Below are 16,188 nucleotides of genomic sequence, written 5' to 3'. Positions count from 1 at the left end.
TTAGAGGTGGAATTCCAGTTGGATAGGTACACGTTTCTAGTCTTTCTAATCTCCCCATAAATAACCTTCAGTAACTCTTACTCATTGAGGTATTAGAGTGTCCTTACAGGTATCCACTAACACCCCACCCCACCCCCACCCCACACACACATATCAGAACCGCTCTTTATCTTGCCTAACTTATCCAAACCTTGTTTTCTAATCTGGATTAAGGATCATGAATCAATTCCAATAGATATGTATAAATATTGTCAAACACGGATTTGTATCGTCAGGTACGACAAACCATGACACAAATACTTCTTCTCGCTCTTTTAAAAAGAAAATAATCCAAATTTTCTACATTATTATTATTATTATTATTTTTTTTTATTAAACTAATATTATTATTAACATAAAAAAAAAACAAAAGAATCAATACACGTCGGTAGAAGGTAGCCGAGCGACAAGCTGGGCACCCACACCTTTTTGAATAGTAATGCCTATTCTATGAAACAAAGAACAATCAACTTTATAGTGAGCATCATGACGAATAAAGCAATTTCTCAATCTCTTCATGAATATGATAGCATCTTCGCCAAGCTCGCCAAAGGTAGTAAAATACAAAACATTGAACCCATAACCATGTGACAAACACTTGTCTAAATATTTGGTACACTTACGAGAAACTGCGGAGGAAATAGCATGGCCTGGTGTGTAGTTGCGAGTTCTGGCACTCGTAAAAGGAGATACAACCGTGACATCAAAACAAACGTCCTTCCCATCTTCCCAGTTGTATACAAGAACATCAGCAGGCTTCACTTCCTTATCATTAATATCATCTGATAAGAAACCTAAAGAGACTTCTTTTCTTGCAACAACACCCCCCTTGTAACAAATATCTGCGACAACATCTCTGAGCATATCATGACGAAACTTAGGACCAAGATCACTGGCACAATGCAAGGCATGGTCACCAAATATGTCCATAGCCTTGCCACAGCATGAACACTTGCTACCTTCAACAAAAAGGGGTACTCCGAAGCAATACTGCAAGACTGAACTGAACTGCCTAGGACCTACTGCCTGTTTCAACCTACTTATAGAAATAGCTTTTAAAAAAATCCATTGCATGCTCATTCCTATTACACTGCCACAGGTGGGACTCTCGATCTGTAAAAGCAAAGTTAGTTGGAATAGCTTCCTTAACAGCACCAAAGTATAAAACTGCCATATTTTTCATATAAAAGGGGGCAGCATCGTTGATGTTGAAAGAAGAAACTGAGAGAATACAAGCCTGTGTAAAAAACCGCAAAGCATGCTCATATCTAGGACTTGGTTCGGATACAGATGGAAGGTTCAAAATCCTATTTTGCAAGTGTTGAGTCTGAGCACAAGAGGCAAGAAAACAATACTTACCTGTATCAGCCATAGTATAAACACCTAAACCACCATCTTTCATAGGTAAAGTAGCTAGGCGCTGTTGAACTAACCCAAACCCTGCACCATCTCCAACCATTATCTGACGTAAATATTGCATTAGGTTGTCATCAAACAGAGATGTAGCATACTGTAAAGCAGTAGGACAAGTTGAGCGAAGAGTAAAGTAAAGTTTCGAGACTCCACAATAATTACGCAATAAAAATAATTCACATTGTGGGTTTTGTAGTTGCCGCACCTTGTTCATGAGAAGTATAGTTTTGTCAACTCTACCTGAAACCATATCACTGCAGTATTAGAGGTCCATGCTGACCGGCCCCTCCAAGCAATTTGGCACCCACATGTTGCTTACTAATGTCGAGAGGAAAAACACCTGGAATATCTCTTCTAGGATCGAAAGATGGCCAAAAAAGCTATGTTTTCTTAATGTTCAAGTGTAACCCCCTCGTAGGACCTTCAGATTGAATGATCTTCAATGCCTTAGAAACCTCTAATGTATCACCAACAATAGTACCATCGTCTAGATACCATGCATGAAGGTATAGTGTATATTCTGCAGCAATCTTAACAACCAGAGGATGCAATGCAAGTGAGAATAATAGAGGCCCAAGTGGGTCACCTTGCTGAACACCCAAAGCAGATGAAATAATATGTTCATTGTAATATAAAATGGCGAGTATGGAGTAACAGAACTCAACCCATCTAGAAATGCTATGGCAATGGTTCCGAACCTCACGAATCAATGTAGCTTTGTCTACTAAGTTAAAAGCATTTGTGAAATCAACCAAAAGCATAGTCTGAGTGCAGTGAGTACCTTTTAACTCCAACAACCTATTAGCAGCATGCATAATCCCCTCACCACCGAAAGGTATTCCCACCCCAAATTGATGTGAACCAAGATATGTTGTAATATCTTTGCATACAGCATTGACAACTAACTGGGAACACATGCGTCTCCAGATGGTACCCACCGCAATTGGCCTTACACCACCTCCAAGTTTCAGCAAAAGCGTTAATGGAGCACTATCCACATATTCACCCAGTTCAGAGGGACAATTGCCTGCAAGCCACAGATTGATAACCCCAACCATGGACTCCAACAGTTCATCGGCCACTGCAGCAGCCGGTCCACTCAGTGCATCGAGTAAGTGTTGAGCTCTTAAACCATCACGCCCACAAGTTGTACCTTTAGGAAAGCTTTTGATTGCGTCCAACATAGCTTTAGCATCCACAGATAATGAGGGTGTTATGATGTCATCTGCCGGAATGGAAGGAGGAGGCGCATGGGGGTGTTTCTGCTGCAATTCGTACAAAGTATCTGGCGTAGGAAGAGCGATACCATCAGAGGAAAGAACACGGATCGCAGCAGTAAATTGACCAGTCCTTAACTTCTTCAAACAAGCTTGCATATTGGTATTCACAGTCGTCTTTTTCTTTTTAGGAAGCTTACGACAGTTGTTGTCATTAGAAAGATTAAGAAGCTTCTGAGTCAAGAAAGCACAACCTTGGGGTTCTCTCCATTTGGTCAAAGATTGGTTGATTGCAGAGATCTGTAGTTTCTTTCTTGTGCCAGACCGTTCTTCCACAGAGCATTTTGGAACATAAAGATTCAATGCACAAACAGGGAGTAAAAGAAGTTGCAGCCAAAAAGATAAATCTCTAGGCTTAGCAATGACATTGTCTAATGCTGACTTGAGGGTTCTGGAAAAGTTTAGTCTGCATGAAGGAGGGATACTTACTATGGTTGGAGTATGCTGCTGCAAAATTTGGTTAAGCATCTCCACTGATAGACATGTAGTGTCAGCAGCAATATTAGACTGGACAGATTCAGCACTAGCTGTAGCACCAAAACCACTAGTAGAAGGCTTCTCAACACCATGAATTAGAAAGTCCGTGTTTCCATCATTGTATGGTCTAGCAATAACTTCAGCAGGCAGATGGTTGCGACAGGGTTTCCTCCAAGCATAGGTGCGCAAACATTTGATGCAGAGTCACATCTGCATAGCTTCCAAAACCTCCTCCCAAGCAGTAAAACATTCACTGTTTGTCCGAATCCTATCTCTACATAACTCCTTATCACTTTCAGAAGGAAAGTGTTGATCATGGAGGTGTCGGTATATTGCATATTTAGCATAACCTCTACCATTAGTACCTCCACGACAACCATCAAAATTCTTGAAAGGACATGTGATTTTATCTACATGAGATGAAACATAACGTTGAGATGAGGATGAAGATTGAAAAGAAATAGGAGACGTACCATAAGAACCTGGGAGTCTTGGTGATGCTGAACATTGCATTGTAGAAGATGAAGCTCTAGAACGACTGCAAGGCATGGCTTAAAAATTAGATTTTAATGTATGGGAATTTAAGGTCTCAAAAACAATGAAAACTCAAACTACCATACAACAAAACACTAATAGAACCATCAACAGGGATATGGTAAAAAACCACAAAGTAAAAGCTACACAAAACCACTGAGAAATCTTCTTCAAGGTCAACCACCAACTCCACAGCTACAATACAAACATAAAACAACTAAATCCAAAACTTAATACACAGATACACCACTGATATATCTTCTTCAAGATCAACAGCCAACTTCACAGTTGCAATACAATCACAAACCACCTAACACCAAATCATAATACCCTGCTATTGTCTCAACCAAATTCTACTATAACAAATCAAAGAAACCCAAATTCAGATGCTCCACTATTGCATAAAGAAAGCTCAATACAGAAGCAACAAAACTCTGTTAAATTCGAATTCACAATACCTAAAATCGAACTACAATCAACACCTTCAAAAAAATCTGGGAAATCAACCACAAAAACAAATTGAAGAAACCACTTACTGAAGAACAATTGATGATGCAAATCCTCAGAAACACACACCCCCTTAATCACCAATCGAAGAACTCCCCCAAAGAAATTACAAAATAAAAACAGAACCCAAAAAATCCAACCGAAGAAAACCACGCTACAAACTGTGGAAAAAGGTACTTCAGAACCCTAATTGAATCACAATCACAAGAGAATCGAAGAAAAACTACCAAAGAATCTGGTAATTCAATCACCAAAGAGAGAATTTTGATGTTGAACGAACGGAAAAAACGAGAACTGAAAAAAAAAGAATCTGGTAATTCGCCTTTCACCGGCGGTGGAATTCGTTACTTCACACCGGTGCACGCTATTTCTGCGGCGGTTGCTCGTAAATGCAACAAATACCTAGCCAAGTGCACATCTCAAGGATACCGGTTTTATGCCTTGGCCTTCTCGACGATGGGGGAGCTTGGAGAAGACCTTGTTTTGCTGTTGAGGAAATTGAAGAATTGCATGACTAACTATGATACTAACAACAAAGTAGGAGGTTTGCTTTTCAATAGGATAGGTTTGGCTATCCAAAAGGGTGTTGGCGCACAGATTGTTTCCCGACTTCCTCCCATCAGATGCCTGCATACACATGCTTGGAAGAAATCCTGTTGTAATCATCAACCTGAAGGCATTATCCCTGGTCCATACAATGAGTGCAGGATTGATTTCCTAATTCATGGGGTTGAGAAACCTCTAGTGTCTAATAACCCTACAGTTAATGATCCACAGATTGTTCAGGATGGTGGCCTTACAGTGGAATTACTCAATTGTATTTTTCAGAAACGTATAATCACCACTGTAAGTATACCTCCATCATGCAGACTGAACTTTTCTCGAACCCTAAAAGCAGCATTGGACAAAGTCATTGCTAGTCCTTCTAATGTAGAGTGCTGGTTCAATTGTTGTTACTGCCTGCGTGCACTTTAAACCTCTACAGACCTAAGAGTTCGACTGAAGCACGATCTGGCAACAGAAAGAAGCTTCAAATTGCTGCAATCAACCAATCATTGGTTCAGTGAAGGGAGCCCAATGGATGCAGCATTATGGCTCAACAGTTGCTGACATCTTCTAGCCAGAATGACTAACAAAGACAACTCAGTGGCAAAAAGAAAAAGAAAAAGAATTCTAACGTGGACGCCTGCAGGAAGAAAATAACATATGGCCATTATACTGCAGCCATCCACATACTCTCCTCAGATGGACTAGCCCCTCCTACACCTGACACATTACGTGACCTCCAACTGAAACACCCACACGCTCCACCACCTTCAATTCCTGCAGAGGACATCAATGCTCCTGCTTTATCAGTAGACGCTGCACAAGTGTTGACTGTTATCAAAAGTTTCCCCAAGGGCACCTCATGTGGCAGAGATGGCCTTAGAGCTCAACATCTATTAGATGCCCTGAGTGGTCCTGCTGCAGCTGTTGGTGAAGAGCTCTTATCCTCAATTGCAGGTGTAATCAATTTGTGGTTAGATGGGAAATGTCCTTCTATACTAGGAGAATACATTGCAAGCGCTCCATTAACTCCACTACTCAAACCTGGTGGTGGCATACGCCCCATTGCTGTTGGCACAATATGGAGGAGACTTTGCTCCAAGCTTGCTGCAACTGTAGTCTGTAAAGACTTGGCTCCTTATTTTGGAACATATCAATTTGGAGTGGGTGTGCCATGTGGTAGTGAAGCCATATTGCACGCTGCAAATAGGCTGCTAGAAATGAAAGGTAAGTGCAATACTAATACTATGATGCTCATAGATTTCAGCAATGCCTTCAACCTTGTAGACAGATCCACATTGATAAGAGAAGTTAGAACCCATTTCCCAGGCATATCTCGCTGGGTGGAGTTTTGCTACTCAAAGCCTGCCAGGATCTATTATAATAACTCTATACTTTCATCAGCTCAAGGCGTGCAACAGGGAGACCCCCTTGGTCCCTTATTATTTGCTCTAACTTTACAACCTCTTGTCAATATTATTACTAATCAGTGCAAGCTAGATCTTCATGCATGGTACCTAGATGATGGGACTATTGCAGGTGATACAATGGAGGTAGCTAAGGCTTTGAACATCATACAGATGGAAGGGCCTAAGCAAGGACTACAACTGAACATCAAGAAGACTGAAATTTACTGGCCATCACCAGATCCAAGATGCAGTCAAAAGGGTGTCTTCCCAAGAGATATTGGCAGGCCATTAAATGGTGTAAAACTCTTAGGAGGCCCTGTTAGCCTAGAACCTCAATACTGCAGTGATATTGTTCTTCACGGGGTGGATAAAACAATCCAGTTGATGCAGAAAGTTCAACAACTGCACGACCCACAGTGTGAGTTGCTGCTACTGAGAAATTGTATTGGGGTTTCTAGGCTGTACTTCGCAATGCGCACCACCTTCCCTGCTCATTTACAAGCTGCCTCCACAGTTTATGACAGGCATCTACTCCAATACTTGCGGCAGCTAACTGTAGGGGATGGTGCCGGGTTTGGCTTAGTCCAACAACGTTTATCCACCTTGCCAATTAAGGATGGAGGGTTCGGCGTCTATACTATGACAGACACTTCGAAGTATTGTTATTTGGCTTCTCATGCTCAGACCAAACATCTGCAGGAAACCATTCTTCAACTCTCACCACCTGTTGACCTCAGTCCAAGTTATGTACTAGCTCTTCAATCATTCACTCAAGCTTGTGGATCTCTTGCTTCCATTTACAGCGTCATTGATGCTGCCCCTCATCCCATGAAATCATTGGCATCATTATACTTTGGCGATGTTAAGGAACATATACCTGCCAGCTTCAACCTAAATGAACGCGAATCCTTAGTCTGGCAATGCAACAGACGTGCACATGCAATGGATTTTCTTAAAGCAGTTCCTATCAGTGGACTGAACCAAACTGTCGCACCGAGACAATTCCAATCCATTCTTAAATACAGGCTTGCCATCCCTTTCTTTGAGGAAGGTAGCAGGTGTTCAGTCTGTAACAAACCAATGGTTGTTTATGCAAACCACGCAGTCCACTGTGCAGGTGAAGTTGGTTTAAAATTCAGACATGACATGGCTCGTGACGCTCTTCTTGACATATGTTACAGGTCAGGTGTTCTGGCTCGTAAAGAAGTCTCTTTAGGGTTTCTTTCAAACTCTAACAAAGAACTTAAACCAGCCGATATCATCGTCTATAATTGGGAGGATGGTAAAGATGTGTGTTTTGACGTCACTGGTATTTCACCTTTCACTACCTCCAGAACACGTAACACTCCTCCGTGCCAAGCCATCGATGTAGCTGTGAGTCGCAAGCGTACGAAATACTTGGATAAGTGTACTGCACATGGTTACGGTTTCAAGGCCCTAGCTTTTTCTACCCTGGGAGAATTGGGAGATGACTTAGTTATATTTCTTAAGAGATTGAGCAACTGCCTAGTTAGTCACGATATTAACTACAAAATAGGTAGTTCTTTGTTCCATAGGCTAGGTATTATTATTCAAAAAGGTGTCGGCGCCCAGCTTGTTGCTAGGTTGCCTTCTACCGACTTGTAATATACACACTTTCATCTTGCTAATAAAATACCCTGAGTGGTTTATAAAAAAAATAAAAAAAATAATAATAATAATAAGTAAAAAAAAGGTGTTGGTGCCCAACTTGTTGCTAGGCTATCCACCATCTCTTGTAATATTTATTTTGATTCTCAATAATAAATAATAATAATAATAATAATAATAAAAGCCTTGGCGGCACCTTTTTTTTATAATAATAATAATAAAAAAAAATGGTGTAATTATTATTATTATTATTATTTATTTATTTATTTTTAAAAGAGGCGCTGCAAAGGCTTTTATTAACAAAAGAATCAAATACAAGGTACAATGTCGATGGAGGGCAACCTAGCAACAAGTTGGGCCGCTACACCTTTTTGAATAGCCATTCCTAACCTATGAAATAAAAAGTAACCGGTATCACAATTATTATTATTATTATTATTTTATTTTATTTTATTTAAAGTAACCGATATGTTACAAAGAGAAACATTACAAAGTTAAATGGGTAAATCCTGAGATAACATCAGGATGAGACAATACCAATTCCTTACTTACACAACCTTTCCTAGCATATTTAGCTAAAACATCTGCCGCTTTGTTTTTTTTTTCTTGCGATTAGTATACATACATACTGATTTGTGAAAACCTTGAAACCCCAATTTACAGTCATTTACAATCGAAAATTAGTCCAGTGCATATTATTAGTTTCCCCGTTAGCTGCTCTGACAATTGTAAGATTATCAGAGAGAAACATTTTTTCCAGCTTTTGTTGTAGCCCAGTTCACTGCTTCCAGTAGAGATTTAGCTTACGCTTCTAATACTGAGCCTGCATGGTCGATCCAGCATTTTGCTGCTCCAAACTCATAAGCTGGCTTGAACCAGATGCAGCTACAACCTACACACGCATACTGTTTACCAACAAAAGCATCAACATACAATATATGACAATCAGCATTGACAACAAGCATTTCCCTAGCAAGATGGAACTCGTTAGAACCAGTAGAAATGGAAAGTGTGTGTTGCGCACAATGTTTATACACTACTAGTATTTGATTCAAAGATGCTAACAACATTTTTATACTATTAATAACGACATGAGCATTCTACTGAATTTTTTCAAATCTAGCCTTACATCTAGCCTTCCTTAGCTGCCAAATTTTTTTACATATAATCTATGGATAATTTGCAGATCATGTGACACCGTAGAATCAAACCAACTGAACATCCAATCTTTCAAGTTACTAAAGTTTGCTTGATCAGTCAGAGCTTGTGTAGCATACCAGTGAACTTTTGCTTCCAGCGGGTCGGGTTACGATCCGCGTGGCCAGCTCCGACTCTCTGATATGCCACTCAAGAAACTAGACTTTCAAAATTTCGGACCAATTCGATTAAGGGTCAAGTAAATGTCAGAATTTTCAGAGTAGTTCTGGATACCAGCCACCATCGGCCAGTGTCAATGGTCTTCCGGGTAGCCACCGAGGTGGTGGGGTGCCCCAGTGAGCCTGATAACACACACCTCATCAGACGGGTGAGGAATGGTCAGTGCCAATGTCAGGGTAGTCCTGGTTACCAGCCATCGTTGCCGCAACGATCTTCCTAGCTTAGTTCAATTGATTGTAAGAATCTAGGGTTTTAACCTTTATTTTAACTTTTATTTATTTTTGAAACAGGGTAACAAGAACAGGAGCAGTGAGGGAAAAGAAAAATATTTGTCAAACTCCAAATCCCCCTCTCCCCTTTTCTGTTCCCCCAAAACCCATGGAAGCAACTAATTTCTTCTATATATTCTTGTTGATTCTTCCAGCCCTAACTTAACCTAAACTCACTCCAACTCCATTCATTCCAGCATGTATATACAAACAACTTATATGGGTTTATTTTCTATCTTAAAATACAATAACTTTTGAAGGATTTGCAGAGAAGAAAAATGAAGTTCAGATAGCGAGAATCGCCGGAGACCCGGAAGAGAAAGGGGAAGAAGATGCCAAAATCACCAGTGAAAGAAGAAAGAGATCCATCAGAGGGATAGTCCCTTTGGAGAAAATAACAAGGAATGCCCCCCTTTCATATGCAAGACACGTGCACATCATGCACGCAAGGCTATTAAACCAATAGCTCACCTTATATCCGCCATGTTCGCACCTGACTTATATACTAGATAGTCAATATTATACCCAACCAAGTACGAAAATCACTACCCTTAAATCAATTATATGGAATTTCCACTTCAGGGAAAGAATCCTATCTAAATAGGGAGTCTGTCTAAATCTGAATCATGGGTGCCTTAATAGCCTTGCGTGCATGATGTGCACGTGTCTTGCATATGAAAGGGGGGCATTCCTTGTTATTTTCTCCAAAAGGACTATCCCTCTGATGGATCTCTTTCTTCTTTCACTGGTGATTTTGGCATTTTCTTCCCCTTTCTCTTCCGGGTCTCCGGCGATTCTCGCTATTTGAACTTCATTTTTCTTTTCTGCAAATCCTTCAAAAGTTATTGTATTTGAAGATAGAAAATAAACCCATATAAGTTGTTTGTATATACATGCTGGAATGAATGGAGTTGGAGTGAGTTTAGGCTAAGTTAGGTCTGGAAGACTCAACAAGAATATATAGAAGAAATTAGTTGCTTCCATGGGTTTTGGGGGAACAAGGGGAGAGGGGGATTTGGAGTTTAACAAATATTTTTCTTTTCCCTCACTGCTCCTGTTCTTGTTACCCTGTTTCAACAATAAATAAAAGTTAAAATAAAGGTTAAAACCCTAGATTCTTACAATCAATTGAACTAAGCTAGGAAGATCGTTGCGGCAACGATGGCTGGTAACCAGGACTACCCTGACATTGGCACTGACCATTCCTCACCCGTCTGATGAGGTGTGTGTTATCAGGCCCACTGGGGCACCCCACCACCTCGGTGGCTACCCGGAAGACCATTGACACTGGCCGATGGTGGCTGGTATCCAGAACTACTCTGAAAATTCTGACATTTACTTGACCCTTAATCGAATTGGTCCGAAATTTTGAAAGTCTAGTTTCTTGAGTGGCATATCAGAGAGTCGGAGCTGGCCAAGCGGGTCGTCACCCTACCCGTTGGAAGCAAAAATTCTCTGGTCTGCTACAGCTTGAGGATAAAAACCAAACCAAACTGCTCTGGAAAATGAACAGTGCATAAATAAGCGATCAAAAGTTTCAGTGAACACACCACAAAAAGGTAAGAGATTATCAGAGGTAATACCTAACATACACAAACGAGACTTTAAAGGAAGTATGTGTTGAAGAAATTTCCACAAAAATAGCTTATATATGGGTAAGTGATCCATATGCCAAATTCGCAACCATCTTCTTTGTTGTTATGGAGATTACACACAATAATTTGTAACAAAACTTTATAGGCAGATTTGGTTATGAACTTACCTGATGGCGTAAATGACCACATAATAATATCCTTACCCGACGAAGGAAGGCGAATCTACATAATACTGGTCATTTGTGAAGGTGTGAAGATTTTAGCGAGAGATGGCTCATCCCACTCATGAGCATATTGATCTATTGACTGATCAACAGAACTATAATCTTGTAAATAAAAATCAGAAGGTTTTTCGAGCTTTTGAACTGAAAAATGCCCATCCTCCGTATATAAACAGTTATCCTGCCATATACTAATGTCTGCCCCTGTAGCAATGTCCCAAACATGGTATTGTTTCACTATTTTCTAAGCCCTTGTAGATACCTTTCCAAATCCAAGAAGTATGCTTTCTTGGCCTGGAATGCAAAGGGGAATGTTTAGGAAAATACTTAGATTTAAGAAACTTTGTACATAGAATATTAGGGTTGGTAACTATACGCCATATTTTTGCTAAAAGGGACAAATTGAATTTCCTAAGGTTTTTGAGTCCTAAACCTCCATACCTCTTCGAATTGCATAATTTCCTCCATGCTTTCGAGTTAAAAACCCTTTTTGATGGCCCCACCAGTAGCGATGTTGAAGACTTTCTAACTGCTGTAACACAGAGAGAGGCAAAACAAAGCAAGACATTTAATAATAAGCAATAAAGTTCAATAAAGCCTGAATTTGTACATCCCTACCATACTGCAGAACCAAGTTTCCAGTCCAACAATTTAATTTTTGTTACATTTTAGTAATTAAAGGTTGAAAACATAGAGCTTTAATTAGACTTATTTAGGAATAACAGAACCCCTGAGTAGTTATCATATAAGCTCGTAGGTATCATTTGTAAAAAATTTGTTATATCAATCTGCCTATGCTTTGGTACATTTTTAATGAATGCAAAGACACTCTTAATAGGATTTATAACCTGTCCCGAAGCTTTACTAAACCTTAAAAGAATATCAAGTACATATTGCAATTCATCATGCTTAGCCTTAAATAACAAAATCACATCATCATCAAAAATTAAGTGAGATATAATGACTTGTTCGAGCTGGTTTAACTTCATGGATGCGTTTTTGAGATTCAGTTTGAGTTAAAAGTCGAGACAACACATCCATACAAAGTATAAATAAATATGGGGAAAGACTATCTCTATGACGTAGACCTCTAGAAGGAGAAAAATACCTACAAGTCGAACTATTTAATAAAAGAGAAATATAGACGTACTAATGCAGTGAAAAACCGTTTTTGCACCGAGCCGGTAGAATTTTTATCAGGAGTATATCTGTGGTAACACCTACTAGTAGAATTTCCCATTTCATCCGTAAATCTGACATTAAACTTGTGACCAATATATCAAACCACCACCATCAGAAGAATTATTTCCAGACTTATGTCATTTCTTAGAGAACCATCACCACTTCTAGATCCATGAGAATAAATGTTACTCTTGAAATTCCCTGAGTTTAAGTGATTATTTTTCTTCTTAAAATTTCTATTACCACCAGAGTTAGTATTTGTGTTATACATAGCAACAGAATGTTGTACTATCAAATAAGTTAGTTGTTTCATCATCTTGATCTCTAAGACAATGCTGGTGAACAATCAATCTTGCTTTGATTTCAGCAATGGTGAGGGTAGTTCACGAGTTTGAGGGAAAATCACAAAATTATTATAATCACAACCCAAAGTCATTTAAAATATGTATAACGATCTTACTTTTTCATTAATAATAACAAGACTATCAGTAAGTATCTTGATCATTTGAAGATTTATTCCTCCACAGACTGATTTCCCAACCTGATGTTCTGCAACTGGTTACCAAATATAGATCGAAAAGTGACAAACTGAATTGTGAAGGCATCGTGAAATACGGAAATTTAACAATCCTTATTACTAGAGGAAGACAAAAATTGTTAAGTATTGTAGTTTTTGAAGGCATCCTAAAATCAAGAAATTTAACAATCATAAAAGATAGAATAGGAACTCAAATAAGATGCGAACAAAGATGATAAAGCTTCTGACATATCAAAATTCGAAAAAAAAAATTCAAGAAGAATCGTTTCTTGAATCAAGAAAACATATCTGAATAGATGAGATATTTAGAAATTCCACAAAGAACATAGAAATTTCTGCGATAGTTTGATCCATAGACCAAATTTGAAGTAATTAAAGTGTGATGAATTTGATGACGTTTTAAAGAATTTTTGGAGAAAGAATCTTACATAATATGATACCATGAAATGCAGTGAATGAAAATGATATTAATATTATTAAAAATTGAACCAATTCATTCTCACAGAATCATTACAAGGTATGTTTATGATACCCAACACATATTACAATAGGTTTACGAATAAACTAAACATAGAAAAACACACGATAAGGGAATCCCTTTGCCATGACAAACAAGAAATCATAAAAATGCACTTCTTTACATCACTGACATCTTGAGTACATGATGTAGTTACTTTGAGTGTTGCATTCTCTTAATATCTGAATTTTGTTTAGCTTTCACAATCTCCTTTTTCTTTTCAACTTTCCAAATCAATAATCAATATCATTGATAGTATATTAATAGGTCAGGATCAATCAAGCCCTTTAATATTTTATCCATCTTTCTATAATATAAGTGGGTGGTTATTGGTTGGTCCGGAATTGGATGCTTATGAGGATGGTTCCTTATCGGTCCACCCTACTTATTTGACGCCCGTCGAGGGATGCTTGATAGACATCTTTTCAAGTAATAATCCCTGAAAGCCGTTCTGCTGCATCATAGGCTCATGAAGTTTTCAACCTAATTTGTGATTAGTAATAAAATACGATTAATATTAAAGAATTTTGTGGTGGCGAATTTATTAAAAAAATACTAAAGAATTTATTAAAAAAATTGTACATGATATAAACTTGTATACCTCTTTGTTCCGCTGGCTTTTCAGTTGCACCAACAATTTCTTTGCTGTTTGTTTTTTAATTGTTTCTGCCAATTTAAATTCCAAAGGAAGGAATCTCGTAGTACATAACTTTCCATGCTTCCTTGGCATTCTTAATTGTATCGCTAAAAACTTGTTTTTTTCTTTTCAGTTTATCCAAATCCATATCTTTAAGCTACAAATTAGAAATAAGTCATTTGATATTGTTGGTTTACAGGAAATTAACTTACATTTTTCCGTCTACGGGAAGAACAACAACTATAATGATCGGGATCAATCCACTCCATTGACTCATCGAAATGTTTCTGTTTCAAGGCATCATTGACTGCGATTTCCTGTCTGGTCTCCTCAAGCTGTTTAATTTCTCTATGGAGATGTTTCTCATCAACAAATGTGGTTTTTCCGCATCGCGCCCGAAAATGCAAGCTACATACCTGTTTCAAAAATAATTTCTACCATATTATACGTTCAAGGGGACTAAAGCATTTTTTTTTTGACGCAAAGGGCAATGTATTAAAGGAAAAATACAGTTCATCCACCAAGTAGGTGGTTGACGAAAGCACTTTATCAAGTACTTTTTTTTTTGAAGCATTTTCTGATTAAACTTACACGATTATTAAGCTCTTTCTCTGATGAGCATGCATCATCACCCTTCTTCCGACTTGTATCAAATATAGCCCGAAGTTCCCTAATGCGAGCCTGACGACTGTAGTCTATTCTATACTTTTTCTCATTTATCACTTTCTTGTATCTGTCATGTTCCCGGGCTGCATAGTTCCACAACAGCGACTCCAATCGTGTTTCATAGCCATCCTTGAGCTGGGGTTTCTTTAGAAAATCTCAAAAAATTATGTATTTGTCTTGCCACAGAATGAAACTAACAAGTATTACATGAAAATACATGTGGTTACTCTACGTACGAACCTTCTTTTGTAATATTGTTTCCCGAATCAGTTTGCAGGTTTGATCGATGTTTTTTATCTCCTCTTCCGCATGATGAATTTTTGTTTCTAGCTCATGGTTTTGATACATCCGATATTTCACTAAATAAAAAGAACGAGTAGAATTAATCTTAGGCAGTTTATCAATAGCAGGTCCATCGTCAAGTGCCGGATTCTGATCACACTTTATCGCCATTGACCCTTACTGTGACGATCCTAGTGGATAATCAAAGTTTAATTCATATCTACATTGTTCCAACAATCTCATCACAATATTGGATGTTCACGGGTATCTACTTCCCACCTCAACCGCAAGCAAGATGGGATTTGTGAAAAGACTTTAACTCAATCATCCCTCAACATACCCTGCCATGGCTACTGATGGGAGACTTTAACGAAGTCCTAAACCAAATGGAGAAAAAAGGAGGGAGACCTGTAGGAAACAACCAGGCACACCTATTCAAAGAGATCATTGACACAAGTGGTCTTATCGACTTGGGATTTCAGGAAGATCCATATACTTGGACCAAAAACCAATTGGCTGAACATAACATCATGGAAAGGCTAGAACGTAGACTAATCAATCAGGCGTGGCTCGACCTACACCCTCAGATGACTATCCAACATCTTCCAAGAATTGCGTCAGACCATGCACCTCTACTACTAAGAGAGCAGCACATTAAACAACAACGGTCAAAGAATTTCAGGATAGAGCATCTTTGGTTCCTACACCCACAAATGAAAGAAGTGGTTCTTGAGGATTGGAATCAGTCTTACTATGCGTCTCCACCTACCAATCTCCTCCAAAAGATGGATGATACGACAAATGCCTTGATAGGATGGAGCAAAACTACTTTTGGGCATCTACCATCTCTCATCAACACAAGCAGAACATGAAATCCAGCAGGCCCAAGCAAATTGTGCTGCCTTAACCGTCCCAGAACAACATTTTTGGCTGCAACATGAACAAGATCTCCTGCACATACACTCTATGCTATCCAACTGCTATGAGCTTCATTGGAAGCAAAGATCAAGAATTTTGTGGCTATAGGAGGGTGACCTCAATACTACCTTTTTTCACACTAAGGCGACAATCCA

General features: G+C 38.8%; 1 protein-coding gene across 1 annotated transcript; it reads left to right on the top strand.

The window, feature by feature from the left end:
• The first annotated feature begins 15,471 nt into the window (after positions 1-15,471).
• Positions 15,472-15,987, top strand: LOC113358952. Its single transcript, XM_026602662.1, has one exon. It carries the CDS (start codon positions 15,472-15,474, stop codon positions 15,985-15,987), a length of 516 nt encoding a protein of 171 aa, XP_026458447.1.
• Positions 15,988-16,188: the final 201 nt, after the last annotated feature.

The sequence above is a fragment of the Papaver somniferum genome, chromosome 3 (assembly GCF_003573695.1).
Source record: "Papaver somniferum cultivar HN1 chromosome 3, ASM357369v1, whole genome shotgun sequence".
Lineage (NCBI taxonomy): Eukaryota > Viridiplantae > Streptophyta > Magnoliopsida > Ranunculales > Papaveraceae > Papaver > Papaver somniferum.
The sequence above is the reverse complement of the archived record's forward strand: the minus strand, read 5'-3'. Positions and strand labels throughout refer to the sequence as shown.